Source organism: Exophiala spinifera (assembly GCF_000836115.1).
Source record: "Exophiala spinifera strain CBS 89968 unplaced genomic scaffold supercont1.8, whole genome shotgun sequence".
In the NCBI taxonomy this organism is placed as follows: Eukaryota; Fungi; Ascomycota; class Eurotiomycetes; order Chaetothyriales; family Herpotrichiellaceae; genus Exophiala; species Exophiala spinifera.
Window position 1 is genome coordinate 986,189 of NW_015622520.1, and position 18,523 is coordinate 1,004,711.

Consider the following 18,523-nt stretch of genomic DNA (forward strand, 5'->3'; position numbering starts at 1 on the left):
GGAATCAAAGATGTCTTTCGAAAGAAAAAGGAAAATGCCCGCTCATTCCCAGAACCACGAGAGAGAGAAAAAAATGCGCGTGGTCTCCTGCAGCCTCACCAGCAAGCAGCAAAGGCATCATGAAAATCCGTCTGGCTCTTATCCTCTTTCTGCAGCGTCTGTGTGGTCATCGGTAGGAAAACACAGCTCTTCGAGTTCCCTGTTGCGTCGCTCCAGCTCGATTCCTCGCTCCACATGAGCCATATTCGTCTGCAATAGTCTTGCGTTCTCGCTGATCAAAGCCGCCTTCTCCTTCTGCCAGGCCACCTTCTCTTTGAGCAACGCCACAACGTCGAATCCATAGCTTTGATTCGGCCGAGTGTCTTCTTCGCTGTTGCTGGGACTCTTTTGCGAATTCGGCGGGGTGATCAGTGGCTGTTGAGGGGCAACCGCCACGTCCTTCTTCGAGCTCGAGCTTTCTCCTCCAGATCCAAACCTCATATGCCGGTCTACGTCGGGCCGATGCCTCCAGAAGTTCTTGTTCTTGGGAGCTTCTTGCTCTTCGAGGCTGGCTTGAAGGGCCCTTTGGAGATCAGGGTCTGCTGCCTCATCGTCATCTCCGTCGCCGTCATCGCCGTCGTCTCTGGTCGATACTTGTATGATCTCCTTCTCTTTTCCTTTTCCTTTTCCCCTCCGATTGTTTTCACGTTCGAACGACTCCAAACTTTCTTGACAGGCCCGTATGTAGTCCTTGTCCTCTTGGTCCAAGTCACTCTCAACTTTTCCGTCTTCTGACCCCTCCTCCTCCTCGTCCTCGTCACTTTCTTGTTCCGAGTCCGTTTCCGAAGACCCCGAAGGCGATGCGCCGACATCACTCATGCAGACCTTCTTTGACTTCTTGTTCCAGGGTGGCGGCGGAATGGAGACTTCAGAACATCTTCGCTTTCTCTTGCCTTTGCTTTCGCCTTCGCTTTCCGTCACCAACGACTCGCATCCCTCCTCGGCTGAACTCTGCTCATAATGTGATGATTGCTCTTCCTCGCGATCACTGTGAGTTTCAGCCCAGGCTACCGGCATCATGTTGAGATTGTTGGCCATTTGCGTGTGGACAGACTGAACCCAGCCCTTCTTGCGGACGGTGTCCCAGCACTTGCCGCACCCGTGATCGAGGACTTCGTTCTCCAGCACGGCCCTATACGTCCGGGACAGCTCTTCGATCGGCGGCTTCTTGGTCTGGTGACGGATAATCAAGTACGGACAAAGCTTCGAGCCGCCGTTGAATCTCAGGTTTGCACAGTGGTACCATTTGCATCGAAACGCCTGAACGGCGAAACTGGCGTTTATTTCCTCGAAGAGTGTTTTGTGAAGGGCCTGGGCATCATGAGATATGCATGGAAAGAAATTGTATAGGCACATGTTGGAGCGAGAACGAGAGACGTCGAGTTGGTGAATGAAATGCCGGTCTCGAAAAACAAGTCAGAGGTGAACTTGCCCTTTTGTAAATGTGAAGTGATGTTGTTGTCAGCTAGGAACGAAACCAGTAGAACGGCACAAGTGGTGTGTCCATGTTCACAGGGACTATGGATGTCAGGATGAGCCAGCTGCAATGATTCTAGATGATGCATGTGCCAGCCATGTCCTTTGTAGGAGAACTGAAAACAAGTTGGGGACTAAAGCGATGGATAGCTGAGATAATGTTAAGCGATGAAAGGAAACCATGCCCTCGGGCTCAGGGAGGGAGACCGATGGTGAATGGTATGTGAAACTGATTGGGACAAACTTGTTGATACATTGGGAGAAGGACACCCTGTGTAATTTCAGCTCCCTCTCGCAGTGGGAGTACCAGATTCATCTAGAATTGCAATTTAGTAGGTATCAGCATTCGCTCAATACCAACAAAAATAACGTAATGCCCTGTCTGGTTGCTCAAAGAATTTGCCCAAGGTACGACTCATGGTCAAGTGATCCGGGGGCATAGCATTGCACAAAACCTTTCTTCAAGACCTCTTGCCTCGTCGCGACCTGAGACCATCGACACATTCATCATATATCTTTTTCAGATATCAACGTCAATGTCAATCCCGAGGTCCATATTGGCCAATATCTCGTCATCCAATGCCGCCTTGCGAATGACAGGGAGTCCTTTCTTCTTCTCGGCAGTCGGCTTCAAAACGTTCGGTGTAGGAGTCGAGGTTCTCGGAGTTCCATTTGCGAGAGGAGTAGGGTTGGGAGTTCCGGCGCGAGAAAGACCTGATGCCACCTTGGGCGTACCAGAACCGTTGATAGGCGTTCCGGTCCGACTGATGTCACTACCACCCTCAAACAGTTCATCAACGCCAGGAGCCAGATGTTTCTTCGTCCTTCGTGCCCTCATCTCAGCGAGCTGCGCCTTTCTAATATTTTCGGCATTCAATCGCTGATTCCTGCGGTTGAGCTCTGCAATTCGCTCTTGTTCTTGACTGACTTCGTAAGAATCTGAGCGGTATAGACTCGTTCCGAAAGCTAGCTTCATGGGAACGATGCTTGCGAGCTTGTTCTCTAGTTCCTCAGCAAGTTCATCCTTTCCTTCAGCAATAGCTCCTTTGATCTCCTCTTTGAGAATCTCCTTTTCTCGAGCCCTGGTGATTTTCTCAGTAAGCTCATTCATGGTTCGCATTCTCACATCGATTTCATCATCGGTAAATCGATGCTTCAGTAGTTTATTGATTTGTTCAAGCTTCGAATTAATGAACTTCTTTGTCGGCAGCTTGAGGTCTTCATTGGCCATGACCACCCGGTACCGTCTCCACTCGTCCTCGGTGAACTTAGACATCGAGCATTCCAGGAATGACCAGGCTTTCTCTGATTTGCCATGCGCGGCCACAATGTATTTCTCCACAGGAAATGGCCTTCCGTTAGATCCAATCATCGCATACGGTTTGCCTGTGACGAATCCTTTAATACGACAGAGTCTATATGCATTGACTTTCGGATCAGGGCCAGGGCCGAGGCATACGCGAGCGTAGCAATCTGTAATCGCATCCTCAAATCCTGGAGTGTAGCAGACCTGGGCGAAATTATCTCGACCAACTTTTGCTCTCTGAATGTCGGCAAGTTCAGCAATTGGCTCATCCTTTGGAGGGCTTGGGGAACGTCGCTTGTATCTCCGATCATCGTAGTCGTTGTCACTTTCAGCATCCGCATCCACATCGCTGTAGTCTTGTTCTGGGGATGCCGGCCTTCGAACATAGCCATCTCTCTTCCTCTGCTCCTCTCGTAAGTTTTTTTCGGCACGTTGCTGCTTGTATGCTTCGATAGCACTGCTTGCCTCGCCGACCCTGCCACCCCCAACCTTGGTACGCTGACGAGTGCTCTTGCGCTGCGTGTCTTCCAATTCTGCAGCACTGGCTTTGCGCTTGTTCTTCGCGGTGGTCTTCGCTTCTTCTCGAGCTCTCGCAGCCACAAGGCGGCGAAGGGCGAGGTCTTGCTCGTGTCGTTCGACTTGCTCACTTCTCTGGGCGAGGATCTCTTCTCTTTCAATTTCTGGTTTGGCGTCAATGCGAGCCTTGTCTTCGGCGTCGTAGTAGAGCTTCTCGTATGGAAAAATTGGCTTGTCTACGCCCGAGTCGAAATCGGCCTCGGAGTCAGATTGTGACATCGAAGCGGATTCCGAATGCTGAGACTCCGATGACCTGAGAAATAACATGATGTCAACTACCAGGCTTGCTCAATGGCGGAGGGATACATACACTTCGCCCTCATCGTCAGAATATACCTTGCGACGCCGAGGTCGCCGAGCAGACTTTGCGACACCTTTACGAGACATATCTGCCGGGCTCGATGCTCTTCGATTTTGTTGATTGTTTCTAGATGGAGAAGGGGATTTTGGTTTAGGAGAAGAAGGCATGCTTTCTTCACCGGAGGAGTCCCCTCCGGCGAGCGCAAGCAGTTCCGCATTGATATCGGCCATGGTGAGGCAGAAGTGAATTGGTCACACGCGCAAAGACCGGGCAGCGTTGTGAAAGTCCGACTTTGGTTAGGCAGTGTAGTTCGGTGGTAAAGAAGCTGTGGCGAATACCACAGGTTTGTCCCCTGGCGATAGTGCCTCTTTCTGAAAAGTTGTCGAGGGAGGCAAGTTACAAGGGAACCTGATTGGTCTAGGATCAGTCGGGACGATCAGGAACGGTGATGACGACGAGCTTCAAGATGTATTCAAATCAATTGAATCCTTGACTAACTGGAGGCAGCCAACCATTGAAGAGAGTCTTATTGTAGTTGAATTGTAGTTGATTGAAGACGAGGTCGCAGGCACGTTCCCATCCTGATCGATTCATTCGATCTTGGCAATGTCGAAGACATGACTCGCGATCGCCTGCGGACCCCAAATGAACTCGATCATATGGAGTACGAGCACGACCTTCTTCATTTTGCTCCTTTGGGAGAACATTCAAGTCAGGGAACTTTCTTACGCCATGATCTCTTGCGTGAGTCCATTGGCCCTTTCTAGGCTGGGACGGGCTTCCGTGCTACGGGCTGCTAAATGTGGAATGCGGCGAGTATCTTCTCAGAGCGAGGCAAGCTCCAGATCATCTCACACCACCACCCAAAGCAGAACAATCCTCACCGAGGAGCAAAGACGCTTTCTAGATAGCGCGCTCCGTGTCAATCAAGCAGGAGAGCTTGCAGCTACGCTGATCTACACCGCCCAAACGCCTCCGGTTGTAAAAGCGCATCCCCATCTGCGGCCTCTGATGAAGCATATGTACGATCAGGAGGCTGGTCATTTTAAAACCTTTAATGAACTGCTAGCGAAGCATCGGATCCGGCCGACTGCGATGTATCCCGTGTGGCAGGCTGCGGCCACCATCCTCGGCTGGACAACAGGAGTGATGGGAAGGGAAGCTGCAATGGCTTGTACTGAAGCTGTCGAGACGGAAATTGGCGACCATTATAATGGACAGGTTAGGGAGATGTTCAAGTGGATGCAAGACTTGCAAGAGAAAGGAGAAGAGCTCGACCCTGAGTTGAAAGTTTTGATTGATGATATCAAGAGAATTCGTGATGAAGAGCTGGAGCATCTGGATTACGCCGTGGAAAACGACGCAAAAGAAGCCCAACCTTACCAACCGTTGACCGATGTCATTCGATATGGCTGTAAGGGTGCAATTTGGATCAGTGAAAGGATATGACCGAGGAAGATTTCGTCATTCTCTGGAAGTCTTTCCAAAGAGTCTTTCCAGTTGGATCGATCAGGTCATTTCCACCGGGGGAAAACTCGTCTCAAGTTGCACCAGTTCATCGTCCCCCCGAAGCCTAGTTCCGGACCTGAATGGAGCTCCCCGTGTCCAAGACATGGATCAGCAAAGGGCCTGTTTGCTGGGTTCAAAAGCCACGTCAAAGTTCCTCTTTACCCCAAGCACCGCTATATCGTCGCGGGTGCCGATTGTTGGCATGAGTCTGGCCTTGAATTCATGAGAAAAGTCATCCTCTTGGAGTGACATGGCTCGACCACGACACTTTGCTGGTGCTGTGTCTCTTCTGGCTTCCCATGCAGTGCAGAAGCGACAAGGAGACATCACCCAATCTTCAACCTCGACCATCTGTCGGCAGAAAACCTTGCTCGGCATTTCTAGAATGTATTCCATCGCAGGCTTGCAGCGTACGAGCAGTTCCTCCGTATGTGGCTCCTCGCATCCAAAATGGACCACTTTGATCAATCTGCACATGGCTGCTGAATTGTCGAGTTGATTTGTTCTGGTCAACCCGCAGGTCTCGATTGTGAGGGTGGATCTTGATCTTCTCCAAAGCTCGGTATCGAAGGGGAAAGATGTTCGATGCTCCCAGGAGATGTTTGAGTGATGTGGTCCTGTTGTGCTATGGTCTGCCAGATGATATCGATTAGCTATGGCAGTGCTGTAAGCACAACCATAAGGAACGTACCTGGTTGAGATCTTGGTTTCCATAAGATGGTTCCTAGTCAGTGAGGATCGGCTGCTAAGAGGTAGTTCTTGGGAAGGAAGTGGTGGTGGCTAACCGGGAAAACTCCTCAATATTGGTTGAAGGCTGATAAGTTATGGGTGAAGTATAACAATCTTCCATTGAGAAAATTTCTCTTTTCACTTTCACCATCAATGGCAGCGTCAAACAATAGGAAGGCTATTGTCGGCCAATGAAGTCGCAGCTGCTCCTGTGAAGAAGCGCTGTGCCAGAGTGCTTTCCTCATCGTCAGAACTGGCGGAAAAGAAAGACCTGATTGTATGGACTGTCACCAACAATCACTTCACAATAATAAGGCATGAAAGAGCAAACATTCCCTTGCGCTACATCCATCAATGACTGCCTTCATGCTGCAGAGTATAAATACTTGTACTTTTCCAGCCCAGGCAACTAACTGATCATCCATTCCCACCCCTTTCCCCTCAAGGCTGGCCACCGACACGAAGTTCAACGCATCATGTGCTTTTACAAATTGCAGACCTGTCCTTATCCTCATCAAGATCCACTTGCTGCGCTCACCTTCGACCGCGAGAAAGACCGTGAATGGGTACCTTGCAACCTCGGCAAGCCATGGGGCCGTCTGAGTTGCGGCAAGCTTGTCATTGAACATCCCATCGGTCTCGATACATCGCCCACGGCCTCCCACGCACACTCAATCAACCTTGTCGAAGATATTCTTCGATTTCGTTCTGGTAACTCGGTTGAAAATCAAGTCAACGGTGAAGAAGAGCACACAAAGACGCCTATCAGAAAGCGACACTCTTCTTCTGACACCATTGTTCCTATGGTTTGCGTGGGCGGAGATGGCACACATGAGGCAAGAGAAACCTACGATCAAAGTGCTCTGTGCAAGTGGTGCACCGCCGTCATGAAGATAGTGGCTTTGAAGTCGCGAGAGGTCCAGGGGGAAGCACGCCGAGAAGTAGCTCAGTTGGAAGGAATCATGGACGGCAATCCAGCTTTGAGGCAGCTTCAGAGAGACATTATGAATGTGGAAAGAGAGCTCGACGTGCTGAGACAACAAGCTTGGGAGATGGCGAGGGCTATCCTGGAGAGTGTAGAGAAGTCTGTTGATGGCGAGCATCAAGCACCTGCCATGAACGATTCACACTGAATTGTTGGCGATCGACTTGGGCATATCTAGGATGCTACACCTGATTAAGGCGATGGCACTATTTGTTTTTGGTGAAGAGAAGGCTCATTATTTGTAGTGACTCCCATACAGACACGACAGCGAACATCATTGAATGGCTCTTGGAACGAAAGTGAAATCTGAAGTTTTTCCTGAATCTAGCATGCCGATCAGCCTCACCCCATGAAGATTGTTCATGCTCTCTAGACCGAGATTATCCCAGCTACCTAGAAGAGAATGATGCTCGATCTCTAATGATGTACTTGTAGGTGATATGTACTACTTGTTACCTGAGTTTCCACCCCGCGAAATCTCCCGGTGCGGAGAAAGACACGAGGCTGCAATTCTGCCATTCTGCAGAGAATGACATATGCAGCCTCGTCGCAGAAGTTAACTTTTGGTTCTTTTCAACTACAGGTTCGCTTGCATCCTTGGATTCGAGTTACACAACCCCGGAATTGCTTGACCACGCCATATTGAGGATCGAATCTTGGGATCTGACCTCACCGAAGCGACTCACAATGCCGATCAAGCCCTTATCCTTCAAAGGCGACAAGAAGCCTTCCAAGAAACGCAAACACCATCACCGCCACGACGACGACTCGTCTTCCGCGCTCGTCTCGACTTCCGGCGACCCTTCTTCGACCGCGGACGCTGAAGAAGACACGACCTGGACCACTCCGGACGCGGCGACCGACATATCCGGGCCGACGATCCTGGTCCTCCCCACCGCTCCGCCTACGGTCCTCTCCTCCGACGCGCACGGCAACGTCTTCGCCAGCCCGCTCGAGAACATCGTCGAGAATGTGCCCGAGACCGCGGAGCCGCACGACGTGCGCCAGGTCTGGGTGGCCTCGTCCGTGGCAGGGACAGGCCAGATCAACCTGAAAGCCAGCCACGGGGGTTACCTGTCGTGCGACAGCATCGGCGTGCTGGGTGCGCGACGCGAAGCGCGCGGCCACGAGGAAGGGTTCGTCGTCGAGCAGTTTGCCACAGACGCGGGCAGGACGAGATGGCGGCTACGGACGGCGGCGTCGAAACCGTCAGAAGGCGATCGGGGCGCGCTCTTCATCGCCGCGGTGACGGAGACAGCCACGTCCAAGTCCGACGATGAGAAGAAGCAGAAGGTGTCATTGTCACTGCGTGGCGATGGCGATGCCGTGTCCGAGAATACACACCTCGTCGTCAAGATGCAAGCGCGGTTCAAGCCGCAGGTCCAACAGAAAAAGGAGACAAAGGCCAAGGAGAAAATAAGCCGCCGCGAACTTGAGCAGGTTGTCGGTCGGCCTTTGGATGATGACGAGGTCAAGAGGCTGAAGCGTGCGAAAAAAGAAGGCAACTACTACGAAGAGGTTCTCGACGTAAGAGTGAAAGGCAAACATGACAAGTTTGCGAGCTGAAGTGTGGACACAATCGAATCTTGATTTGAGCCTTGCAGAAAAACAGTAGAGGCGTCACGGTACTAGGAAACGAGCGGTATTCCCAGAGCTTAAGACATATTGCTCAACAGCGATCTGGAATATTTCGCACAAAATACTTGCAAGTGCTTGATAAGTCCAATGGCGTTGACGGACATCCAAGCACATAAGCTGTGGCTTTCCAATCCCCCATAACATACATCAAAGCCGTACCGTCATTTCAAACAGACTGTCGCCAAAGTCCAAAAACGCCGACGCTATGCAACAAACAAGGGCGAAAACGACTCATCAATCCAAATATACATCATGTCCTGTCATTCCAGGCTAGGAAACACCCGTCCAACAATTCGGCGCCCTGGATTACAGTTAGCTTCGCAGAGAGTCACCTCATAGCATGCAAACTTACATAACGGTCTTGATTCGTCCACCACTCGCGCCTGGTCTGCTTGTTGGCCATATTCTCGAGCTTGCTGCCTTGCGAGCCGCTCTCGACGCCATGCACGTCTGGCTGACGTCCCTTGGGCCCTGATTTCCGCGGGCATTTCATCGTCTACCTGGGTCTGTTGTCTCTGTGGAGGAGCTTGCATCTCGGCTCCTGTTGTGTGCTCGCCTGCAGCACTACCGTGTTGATGCCGCGAAGCCGTCAGTGGATTTGAGAACTGCCGCATTGTCCGGTTGATAGCGGTAACCCCAGGCAGTCTGGACCCGTTCACCGCAAGATTGTCCTCGGCGTCGCGCTGCCTCGTCCTTCGTAGCAGACGTTCCCGCCTGACCATTATATTGGTCACCTGAACAGGACAGTAACCTGCAGGAAGGACTGTCTTCTTGCACAAGGGACATAGAGAACTGTTTTCTCGAAGGAACGGATCGATGCATTCTGGATGGTAAATATGGTTGCACGGTAGCTCTCGTACTGTTGTCTCGTCATGCACAAAGTCATCCAAACAGATCGGACATGTCGTCTGGCTGAACGGGGCTTCTCGAACTGCCTTTGCAGATATAGTCGTGTCGGTGGAATTTTTTTCCGCAGACGCGACCGACTCATTCAATCCTGTTTCGCCATTGCTGTCGTTGTTTGAGGAAATATAGATCCATTGTGGCATCTTGTCGAGTATCTCTTGCGGGACATTGAGCCTTTTTATCCCCAGTGCTTCGAGGTCGACTTCCCCTCTGGCCACTCTCTGCTGAAGTTGTCGTCTTTGCTTGCGCTGGACCCAGTGCATGATGACCGATGTTACCAGCACCACAGCGAGAAGGACCGCCAGAACTATAATCAGGAATACCCACAAAGACGGTATCCCACCTGTCACACTCACATCGATTCTAGCGACGAGCCTAACGACGTCGTGAGAATCGTATAAATCCTCCAATTCCTTGCCGTAGGGGGATGACGACAAATTGCCTGAATATTGTGCGAGCTCGTCGAGGAGGAATGCACCGAGCATGCCAGGGATAGCGTACACCGGATACGGATTTTCGCCCTTCCAATTACCACCGTCGTTAAGGCTCCATGACGGGTCACTGACTGGTGGTGGTTGTTCGCTCTCATTACCCGGGTGGAAGAAAATTCCTCCCCGGACGTTGTCGGAAGCCATCGCAGCCAGATATGATTCTACACACGCCGTTTGCGTCCATGGTGCCAAAGCAATAAGTGGGTATTTTTGACCAGGGATCTGAGCTCGAGTCGTGACATTAGAAGGTATCAGTGCTCTAGTTGCATTGTCGCATGGATCCGAGGGTGGGAGATCGGGGACGTAGAGGAGACCTTCGATGGTTCCATAGTTATTCGGGTTGTTCTGCGACAATGTCCTTACGAGGCCGGACGCTCTCAATTGGAGGCCATATGTCCGCTTCCAGGATGTTAGCCTGTTCTTTGTATAGAGTTCATCTTCTTGCATACGTTGACAAGTCGAACGTTCGGATGGGGATCGTACTGCGTGTCGGGCACAACGGCTGCAACGACACCGAAGCTGTGTGCCGCTGAGATAATTTAGCATCTACCCAAGAGCACAGCAGTGAACTTTGACATACACATAGCTCCGAAAAGCCGACGCTTTATTCGACAATGGACAAGACTTGAAAGGATTCCACGATGCGACGAGGCGAGGACATGGTATGCGACACAGGCCGGGACTTGCGGGTGTTTCGTCAGCACCTATTGCATCCCATCGCACCAGGTCGATCACAAGAAGTCGAGCCTTAGGTGCGCTCGAGAATCCAAAAGGTGTAGATGATTGCCGGGAAGGTTCTGTCGACCCTTGAACGACGAAGAGAAGATCCAGCGCGAGAGTCCATCAAAGGCCGCTCTGCGATCGGTGAAGCCCAGCGTGGTGACCCTGGCCCACCCCCTCCGGCGCGCAGCTATCATTAGCTCCTCCGCGGCTCCCTCATGATAGGCGCACTCTCGCTTGCCTATCGAGGACGCATTCACGTGACTCCAACCCACGGTCGTCCGCCGTACTTTGCGCTACGTCCGAGGCCGGAACAAGTCTCCAGAGGGCATCTTTTCCGAGTACTTGGCTGGCCCCCCAGATCAGATCCAAGTACACGGATGACTGCAGTTGCGCTCTCCACAGAGTAACGACATCGTAACGACATCGTGTCTTGTGTGCCAGCCAACCCTGCAATCGTCGTCTTTCGACATCCCTTCACCAGAGATACAATCGCTTCGTATTATTCGTTCGCAGTTGAGGGTTGAGTCCTTCGTCGCGAAATGACGGCCGAGACGCGCTGAAGAACACCGTCTCTTGCCTCCACTGAAGTCCAAACCAGTCGAGCCACAGACCATCGTTATGCCTGCACTAGGAAGTGCCAGCAAGAGCAAGGGGAAGAAGGCAGATTCCCGTCGCTCACGAAGCCGCAACACAACTCCCAGCTCAGTTCTCAGCAGTGGTACCGCCACGGCGGGGCCTGCAACCACTCCGCTCCTAGAACTAGAAACTGCCAAACTCCTTGTCCCTTCGAGACCGAATTACGGAGAGATTGTCGATTACCTTGAAACCCACGGAACAAAATTCGAGCCTAAATCTCTCAACGATTTGATCGACCAACTGAAGCACCTGAGCGACGCCGCCGAGAAACGGGCCGAATCCTGCGAGAAGGCCATTCGTTTGATTCATGAACAGAAGAAAGAAGTAGAGTCAGACCATCAAGAGCGTGAACGTCAAGCTGAGCAAGCTCGCCGTGCTAAGGCCCGCAAGGAAGAGGCGCAGTCGTCCAAGAACTTGAAGGTAAAGAAGCGTAAAGACAGGCCAGAAACAGACGACAATGTAGAAATCAAACATGAAGGTATGTATAGTCAACTTATACACTATCATGGCTTCGGCTTACTTCCCTCCTTCTACTATCATCGCTACGCCTTGGCGAAGGTGCAAGCAAGCAATGAGTTCAACCTGCATTGTCAAATGCAATTACTGTGAAACTCCTACTAATCCGACCACGACAGATGAGCCTACAAACAAGGTCAAGATGCGCGTCACAAGCACTCCAGGACCGACTGACAGTCCGTCACCCTCAAAGAAGACGAAGCTCAGCCCTGGCACCTCATCGCTTTCAGAAGTGGCTGACTCGCCAGATGCCACTGCTGCTGAGCACGCCTCACCGTCAAAGACCGACGTGTCCATGTCTGACGCTGAAGAAAATCGCGTCATTCACAGCCAACCGCCCGTTCCTCAGCAAGGCTTCTTTCCTGACCCTCTAGCTCCTGACCCGGTTATCTATCACATCCGCGAGATTACGCCAGATATGTCGGACGCTGAAAAGAAGGAAATCTACGGTGTCACTTCATTCCCAACTAAGGATCTGAAGGACGAGATCGCAGGCGTCCCACCTGACAAAGACTTCAGCAATGCGAAGCCAACCAACCAAATCTCTGCAAACACTTTCCTGACTTTTGTTGAGCCCTATGTTCGACCACTGACTGAAGAGGACATGGCATTCCTAAGAGAACGGGTGAGTAATAAAGAAAGAATCTAACCTAGACCTTTGTTTCTCGGCTAATCATTCACCAGGGCGACCGAATCAACCCGTTCCTCGCTGTTCCTCGCGGCAAACGTTCCTATCAAGAAATTTGGGCAGAAGAAGATGGAACTTTACTGGTAGATGGTGCCAATGACAAATTGCCGCTCAATCATCCCAGGGGAAACGTCGATCAAATCAACGACGATAACCTGACCACCGATCAAGTCTCGACTGGCCCGTTGGCAAGCCGACTGCTTTCGCTTCTCAAATTCGAACATCGGTCCCCACCCACTGATACTAATGGAGTCGCCGAGAATGCATTCAACGCTGATGGCAATGACACCATGGATCTCGACGGTCTGATGAACGGCCACGACAACGCCGAGAAACCTCTGGCCCCCGCATCGGCTGTCGCAGATTCTGCAGGTGCTAAAGCCTCGCAACGTCTTGACTATATTCAGGCCGAGGAACGTATCAAAGGAGAACTTCGCCACCTTGGCTTGCTCAGCCAGGATGAGCCAGACTTTGATGCTCATCATGATGACGACATCAGTGAGAGACTCCGTTTGTTACAAGGCGAATTGCGTCGGGTTATGATCATCAATGGTGCTCGCAAGGCTCGCTTGCACGAACTTTCCAAGAATCGTCTCGCGCACCAAGAATATAGCACCATTCATGAAGATCTCGACGGTCAAGTCCAGCAAGCCTATCTTAAGAGGACTAGGACCATGGGAAAGACCAAGAAAGGTGGACCTGGGGCCAAACCTCGCCCAGGTACCGCTGGTCCCGGCACCGCTATGAGCGTTAACAGAGCCCGGGACATTGGAGACAGTGCTCGGATGCTTATGGATCGACGCAAGCGCTGGATAGTTAATGTTGGAACTATTTTCACGAATATGAAGTTTGGCATTCCGGACAAGGACATGACAATCTTCGATCCAAAGATCATGGAGGCGCTGGAGAAGGCGGAGATGGAAGCTCTTGAAGAGGCTGAAGAGTAGGACCGCGATGTCCTTCGTTCAGTCAGCACACTGAATGATGTTTGGTTGTCTGCAATGTCTGCCAAGGCCATGAGGTCACTCGATACGATGGAGACCCGAATATGATATTGCGCTCATTCAGCACATTCAGCACAAATGTCTCAACATTACGAACATCACATTTTATGCATAATGAAACAGCGATGAGCCGTTCTTGGGACTGCGGCGGATGGCTAAAAGGCGCAGAGGATGAATTCTATGCTGCGAGGTCACCTGATAATTGGTTACATACCCAATACAATTTCAAACTCCGCAAGCCAGCTGGACAAGGTCTTCCTGAAACACCTTGGCTTATGTAGTCAAGACTCTAAAAACTTTTTGGGAAGACAGAGGACATTCCAGCACGAACGGTTGGTTGCTAACTAATAAGATGTAGGCCTGGAACAAGCCCTCAGGGTGATTATAACTATCATCGCCGGAACCGGTGGTACTTGACGATTGGTGGCCCTAGGACAGCTAAACATTACACGGCTCAACGCATTCGGGACAAAGCACATTGTGACCGCTGTCCTGGATAGCTATCAGTTGAAGTGACACCATGGATACGGATCGAGGTGTACAAGCACTTGTTCGACCTCGATCTTATGGTTCTTCAACGTCTGATTTGAGGTGTTTATCGCGGCCAGCAATGACCTCGAAACGACTTGACGATTTCCAGGTTCAGTGGAGTCCTTCTGAACGACAAGACTTCATAGTAAAACCCCCTCTGCGACAAGAGACACCCTACTCTCCTGTCAAATACTTCTTCGGATGGCAGGAGTCCGATTCAAAGGGCAATATTAGACCGACGGGACAGAGATTCTTGCACCTCTTCTCTCGCGGAACAGAATTATCAGATGAGGAAGAATGGAAATTTCAACGACCACTTGGCAAAGGTTCTTTTGGTGCCGCGGCGCTGTTTGTTAAGCTTGACGGAACAGGGAAGCCTATTGATGTAGGTGGATAGTGGCCTTCTGCTAGGCAGTTACTGATCCGCCAGAACTTCGTGTTGAAAGTGGCTGACTTGAAGCCTAATGACCGCTTAAGTGACAAGAAGATTGGCCTGTCCCGTGAGGCCGCAATTATGGCCCAAACCAACGCATTGGGATCGGACAGCATCGTCCGTCTGAGACACTTCAATGTCAGCGACAATTATGGCAGGTATTACTTCGAACATTGCCCTCACAATTGTTTGGAGTCCCTGAGGTTAAGTTACAAAGCTTGGGAGTAAGAGCATGACTATTCAAAGTATCCAGCAATTCTAATCAAGGCTTCTAGTATGTATCTGCCAGAAGCCTTTCTTTGGCAAGTGTTCTGCTTTTTGGCAGAAGGTTGTGTCAAGTTTGATAGTGGACCCTTTAAGAACCTTGCGTCAAGTCGCTTTGGACAAGACTTTCCAGAGGCATATCTCCTGCATAACGATATCAAAACTGACAATAGTGAGTTGTAGTGAGATCCTCACGACAAGAAAGCTACTTACTGATGGACTGCAGTTCTTCTGGGCTCGAATGTCAAGAAAGATGGAAGCAAGGAGTGGTACCCGGTGGCCAAATTTGCGGACTTTGGTCTCTTTATCATCACAAATCGGTACGAAGCGCTGAGAAATACTGCACGGTTCCTGCAGAGAGGCACAAAACCGTGGCACCCTCCTGTGAGTACACTGTTCTGCTTAAATATTACCTGACAGAGTTCCTTTCAGGAAATTAGAGTCGCGATGATGACTGATCCCAAGAAATACTACTTCATGCAGCCCGGCATCAACCCCTCACAGCGAGACCAGCACAAAATTCTGTCAAAAGCAAACATTTGGGCTGTCGGTGCGGTTATGTGGAGTTTGACGAGCCTCGGTGAAATTCAAAACCTCAGCAACCAGACAGATGCCATTCTCATGGGAATATTCCCTCTCGATGGCGTCAATATACTCCAAGAGTTCGAGGGTAGCGTTACTCGAAATTATAGCCCCCAGCTCCTAGGAATGATCAAGAAGCGCTTGAGGATGAGAACTCAAGACAGACCTACGGCTGAGGACCTATTCCGGGAGGTCTTCTCCCTTCGACAAGAATGTCTGGAAAAGGAGACGGAACGGGCAAACCGGACAGGAGACTGGCATCCCTTGTATCTGTGGTGTACTCCGGACGAGCTGAACGAACTCGGTAGCGGAGAAGCGATTTCGGACGACAAGGACAGATCATTTTGGGAGACGTTTGCTGAACGTCTCATATGGGTTCCTCAAGGCTCGTGCTTGCCATGCCCGCCATCTGCACCAGAGCGCCTATCAATGAATCCAAGTTGGCTAGAGGCACTTCGCCAAAGACTGGAGAGGAGATGGGCAACAGCCATCAAACATCGAGAGGAGAGAATACGCCCACCTTCATCTGTCAATACTGAGTCTCGGAAACGGACCGCATCAGAGGCTCTTGCAGATCCCGAAGGACTTGATCTTGACGAAGACAAGCCGATCCAGCGAAGACCTGAGCGCAACATGCTATGAGAAGTGGCCGACAACGAGTACAAACTGAGTGTTGGCCAACCCTCCATACGCAGATCCGCACGCTTCGATGTTTCCATCGGGACATCGTCCACCGGAGAAGATGTTCGATGGTGCGGTGTTAGCTGATGCACTCCAACGAGCTGAGTTGGCATTAGAAAGAGTGATTCTTGAAGTCCACGTGAATGAGATACTTTTGTCACGGTTGGTGATTGTTAATGGAACTCGGATGGAGCTACATATGTTAGGAGCAATCTGGCTGCCTTGCACTCATCAAAGTCTTCCTCAGTTTCCAAGAGGTAGCTCAAGACAAAGAGCCTTGCCAAATGTTCCCGAGATTGTTCTCAAGTTGTTTCGGCGTTGCCTTGGTCTCTGATCTGGAAGGGCCGAAATTCCTGGCGCCGCTTGGAACGCTACAACTGGGCGGGATACCGTGGCTGAATGGGGCACCCCTGAATCCGAAGAAGCTCGCCGTGCCAGACCTGGAAGTGTAGAGGTTGGTTCGGTTGGTTCCCAAGATGAAGGGGAGAGTATGATGCATTGGACCAAGTTCAACACTCGGATCCGATGGACCAAGAACTGCTGTATACGAGTCACAAGGATTCACATTTCATCTACTGTCCTGTCGTCTGCCGGATGTCAATGACAGGGACGAGAGAGTGAGTAACTCCGTACTTGGTTCAGAATCAAAGGTTTGCAGGCGACGCTGAAGTGCGCGAGCACCTTAAACCCGATTCACCCTCGTAGTGAGAAAGTATCTCTCTGCAAACGGTTCTTTGATATCTTAATCAATAACGTGGCGCCGGAGAACAGCACGGATATTATATTTACTGCCGTCCCATCTGATCTGCCTCGAGAGTATTTAACACGGTAGGTGATATCCGATCTTTTCGAGAGCGTCTAACAATCAACTTCTCTACTCAACAACGACAGCAAGCAAAGGTAAAAGACATGCAAGCACCATCCTCTCTCTCAGATAAAAAGTTCCAGATCTTCTTGTACGTCCCCCCCCGCGTTAACCTTGCCTCCCCGCCCCGCCCTTCTCTGCGATTGCATATGGCCGCCGCATAATACTCTGAACCGCCAATTGATCAGATACTAGAACGGGAGCAACAGGCTATACCGGCGGGCAAGCACTTCATGCCATAGCGGCGTCGACACCGGCCTCACAAGTATCGATCACATGTCTCGTTCGGAGCGCCGAGAAGGGCAAGGTCGTACAAGATGCATACCCGGATTATGTCAAGGTGGTTGTCGGCGACCTTGACGACGTCGAGGTGGTTGAGAAGCAATCCCAGAAATCGGATGTAGTTCTTCGTGAGTTTGCTTTGCGGTTCCCCCTCGACATTCTCTCTCTCTCTACCTACCGCTCTCGGTTTCCCGTCCCCTCTCTTCCTCTTCGCCGTGTGCAGTAGTCCTTGGACGACCTACCAACGTCGTTTCTCATTCTACGAGTTCAAGATGGAACCTCTGTGCTAAAAAGAAAATGGCTTGATTATCTCAGAACTCGCCGACACAAAACACATGGGTGCCGCCCACGCTATCGTCAAGGGATTGACTTCACGATCACGCACCACCGGATCACCAGGTACGTGTGAGACCTTCACCTACTTCCCAAACGCCCCCAGGACAAACAATGTAAGAGCTGGCACCGACTAGTGACTGACATTCTGGCGATCAAAAGCAACGTACATCCAAATGTCAGGAGATTCGCTCTTTGTCATCCCCGAGATCGAGTCCAAAAGGTACGGCGAACCGCCCACGACCATCTGGGACGACATGGCCGGTCAACCTGAGATTATCGAAAACATCCGCGCCTACCCCTCGCGTGAAGTGGACAACTACATCATCTCCGACGCGTCGTCTACCGGGATACGAACGGCCCTCGTCGTCGGACCGTTGATCTACGGCACGGGGCCAGGACCGGGTAATACGCGGAGCATCCAGGCACCCGAGATCGCGCGCAAGACTATTTCAGACGGTAGCGGGTTCAAGTTGAGAAAGGGTCTGAACGTATGGAGTAACATCCACATCGAGGACCTTGGGGAATTGTTTGCGACGCTGGCTAGGACTGCTGGTCAAGGTTCCAGTACCAGTACAGGTAATACTTCTTCAAGTGCCGCAGACCTCGATATATGGGGCGAAAATGGCGTCTATCTTCCTGGAAACGGAGACATGGTGAGTCCTCAAACCCCAGACCCGTACACAGTTGGCACACATGGCTGAACGATAGATGTCTAGTCCTTTGGGGATTTATGTGAGGCGGTGGCAACTGAAGCTCATGCACAGGGTCTCATCAAGAGCGCAACGATAGACAGGACAATCGACGTGGACGAAGCGAATGCGGCGATGCCCGGTGGCGCCATCTTCTGGGGCACAAATGCCGTGTATAAGTCGGAAAGGGCGCAGATACTGCTGGGCTGGAAACCCTCGGCGCCTTCGTTACAGGACACCATTCCTGAAATCGTGAGGGTAGAAGCTGAAAAACTAAAGAGCTAGGTGTGGTGGTTTCTTGTACTTGTACCCACCCCAAACTTGGACTTGGCCGTAG

At 51.2% G+C, this 18,523-nt stretch overlaps 8 protein-coding genes across 8 annotated transcripts; 5 read left to right on the top strand and 3 right to left on the bottom strand.

The window, feature by feature from the left end:
- Nucleotides 1-138: 138 nt before the first annotated feature.
- PV08_10373 (uncharacterized protein) lies at nucleotides 139-1,395 on the bottom strand (the record flags this gene model as incomplete). The annotated part of the gene is made up of 1 exon (XM_016384688.1): nucleotides 139-1,395. One exon carries the CDS (start codon nucleotides 1,393-1,395, stop codon nucleotides 139-141), a length of 1,257 nt encoding a protein of 418 aa, XP_016231290.1.
- Nucleotides 1,396-2,035: 640 nt separating this feature from the next.
- On the bottom strand, nucleotides 2,036-3,928 carry PV08_10374 (uncharacterized protein; the record flags this gene model as incomplete). The annotated part of the gene is made up of 2 exons (XM_016384689.1): nucleotides 2,036-3,650; nucleotides 3,708-3,928. 2 exons carry the CDS (start codon nucleotides 3,926-3,928, stop codon nucleotides 2,036-2,038), a joined length of 1,836 nt encoding a protein of 611 aa, XP_016231291.1.
- Nucleotides 3,929-4,343: 415 nt separating this feature from the next.
- Nucleotides 4,344-5,147, top strand: PV08_10375 (uncharacterized protein; the record flags this gene model as incomplete). The annotated part of the gene is made up of 1 exon (XM_016384690.1): nucleotides 4,344-5,147. The coding sequence occupies one exon, from the start codon at nucleotides 4,344-4,346 to the stop codon at nucleotides 5,145-5,147; it is 804 nt and encodes a 267-aa protein (XP_016231292.1).
- Nucleotides 5,148-6,412: 1,265 nt separating this feature from the next.
- On the top strand, nucleotides 6,413-7,069 carry PV08_10376 (uncharacterized protein; the record flags this gene model as incomplete). Its single annotated transcript, XM_016384691.1, has 1 exon — nucleotides 6,413-7,069. One exon carries the CDS (start codon nucleotides 6,413-6,415, stop codon nucleotides 7,067-7,069), a length of 657 nt encoding a protein of 218 aa, XP_016231293.1.
- Nucleotides 7,070-7,608: 539 nt separating this feature from the next.
- Nucleotides 7,609-8,487, top strand: PV08_10377 (uncharacterized protein; the record flags this gene model as incomplete). Its single annotated transcript, XM_016384692.1, has 1 exon — nucleotides 7,609-8,487. One exon carries the CDS (start codon nucleotides 7,609-7,611, stop codon nucleotides 8,485-8,487), a length of 879 nt encoding a protein of 292 aa, XP_016231294.1.
- A 332-nt stretch (nucleotides 8,488-8,819) lies between these two features.
- On the bottom strand, nucleotides 8,820-10,403 carry PV08_10378 (uncharacterized protein; the record flags this gene model as incomplete). Its single annotated transcript, XM_016384693.1, has 2 exons — nucleotides 8,820-8,860; nucleotides 8,912-10,403. The coding sequence occupies 2 exons, from the start codon at nucleotides 10,401-10,403 to the stop codon at nucleotides 8,820-8,822; spliced, it is 1,533 nt and encodes a 510-aa protein (XP_016231295.1).
- An 894-nt stretch (nucleotides 10,404-11,297) lies between these two features.
- On the top strand, nucleotides 11,298-13,466 carry PV08_10379 (uncharacterized protein; the record flags this gene model as incomplete). Its single annotated transcript, XM_016384694.1, has 3 exons — nucleotides 11,298-11,793; nucleotides 11,951-12,456; nucleotides 12,516-13,466. 3 exons carry the CDS (start codon nucleotides 11,298-11,300, stop codon nucleotides 13,464-13,466), a joined length of 1,953 nt encoding a protein of 650 aa, XP_016231296.1.
- A 667-nt stretch (nucleotides 13,467-14,133) lies between these two features.
- On the top strand, nucleotides 14,134-18,471 carry PV08_10380 (uncharacterized protein; the record flags this gene model as incomplete). The annotated part of the gene is made up of 9 exons (XM_016384695.1): nucleotides 14,134-14,439; nucleotides 14,485-14,711; nucleotides 14,763-14,923; nucleotides 14,978-15,135; nucleotides 15,184-15,686; nucleotides 17,075-17,289; nucleotides 17,477-17,560; nucleotides 17,657-18,150; nucleotides 18,214-18,471. 9 exons carry the CDS (start codon nucleotides 14,134-14,136, stop codon nucleotides 18,469-18,471), a joined length of 2,406 nt encoding a protein of 801 aa, XP_016231297.1.
- Between the last annotated feature and the right edge of the window lie 52 nt (nucleotides 18,472-18,523).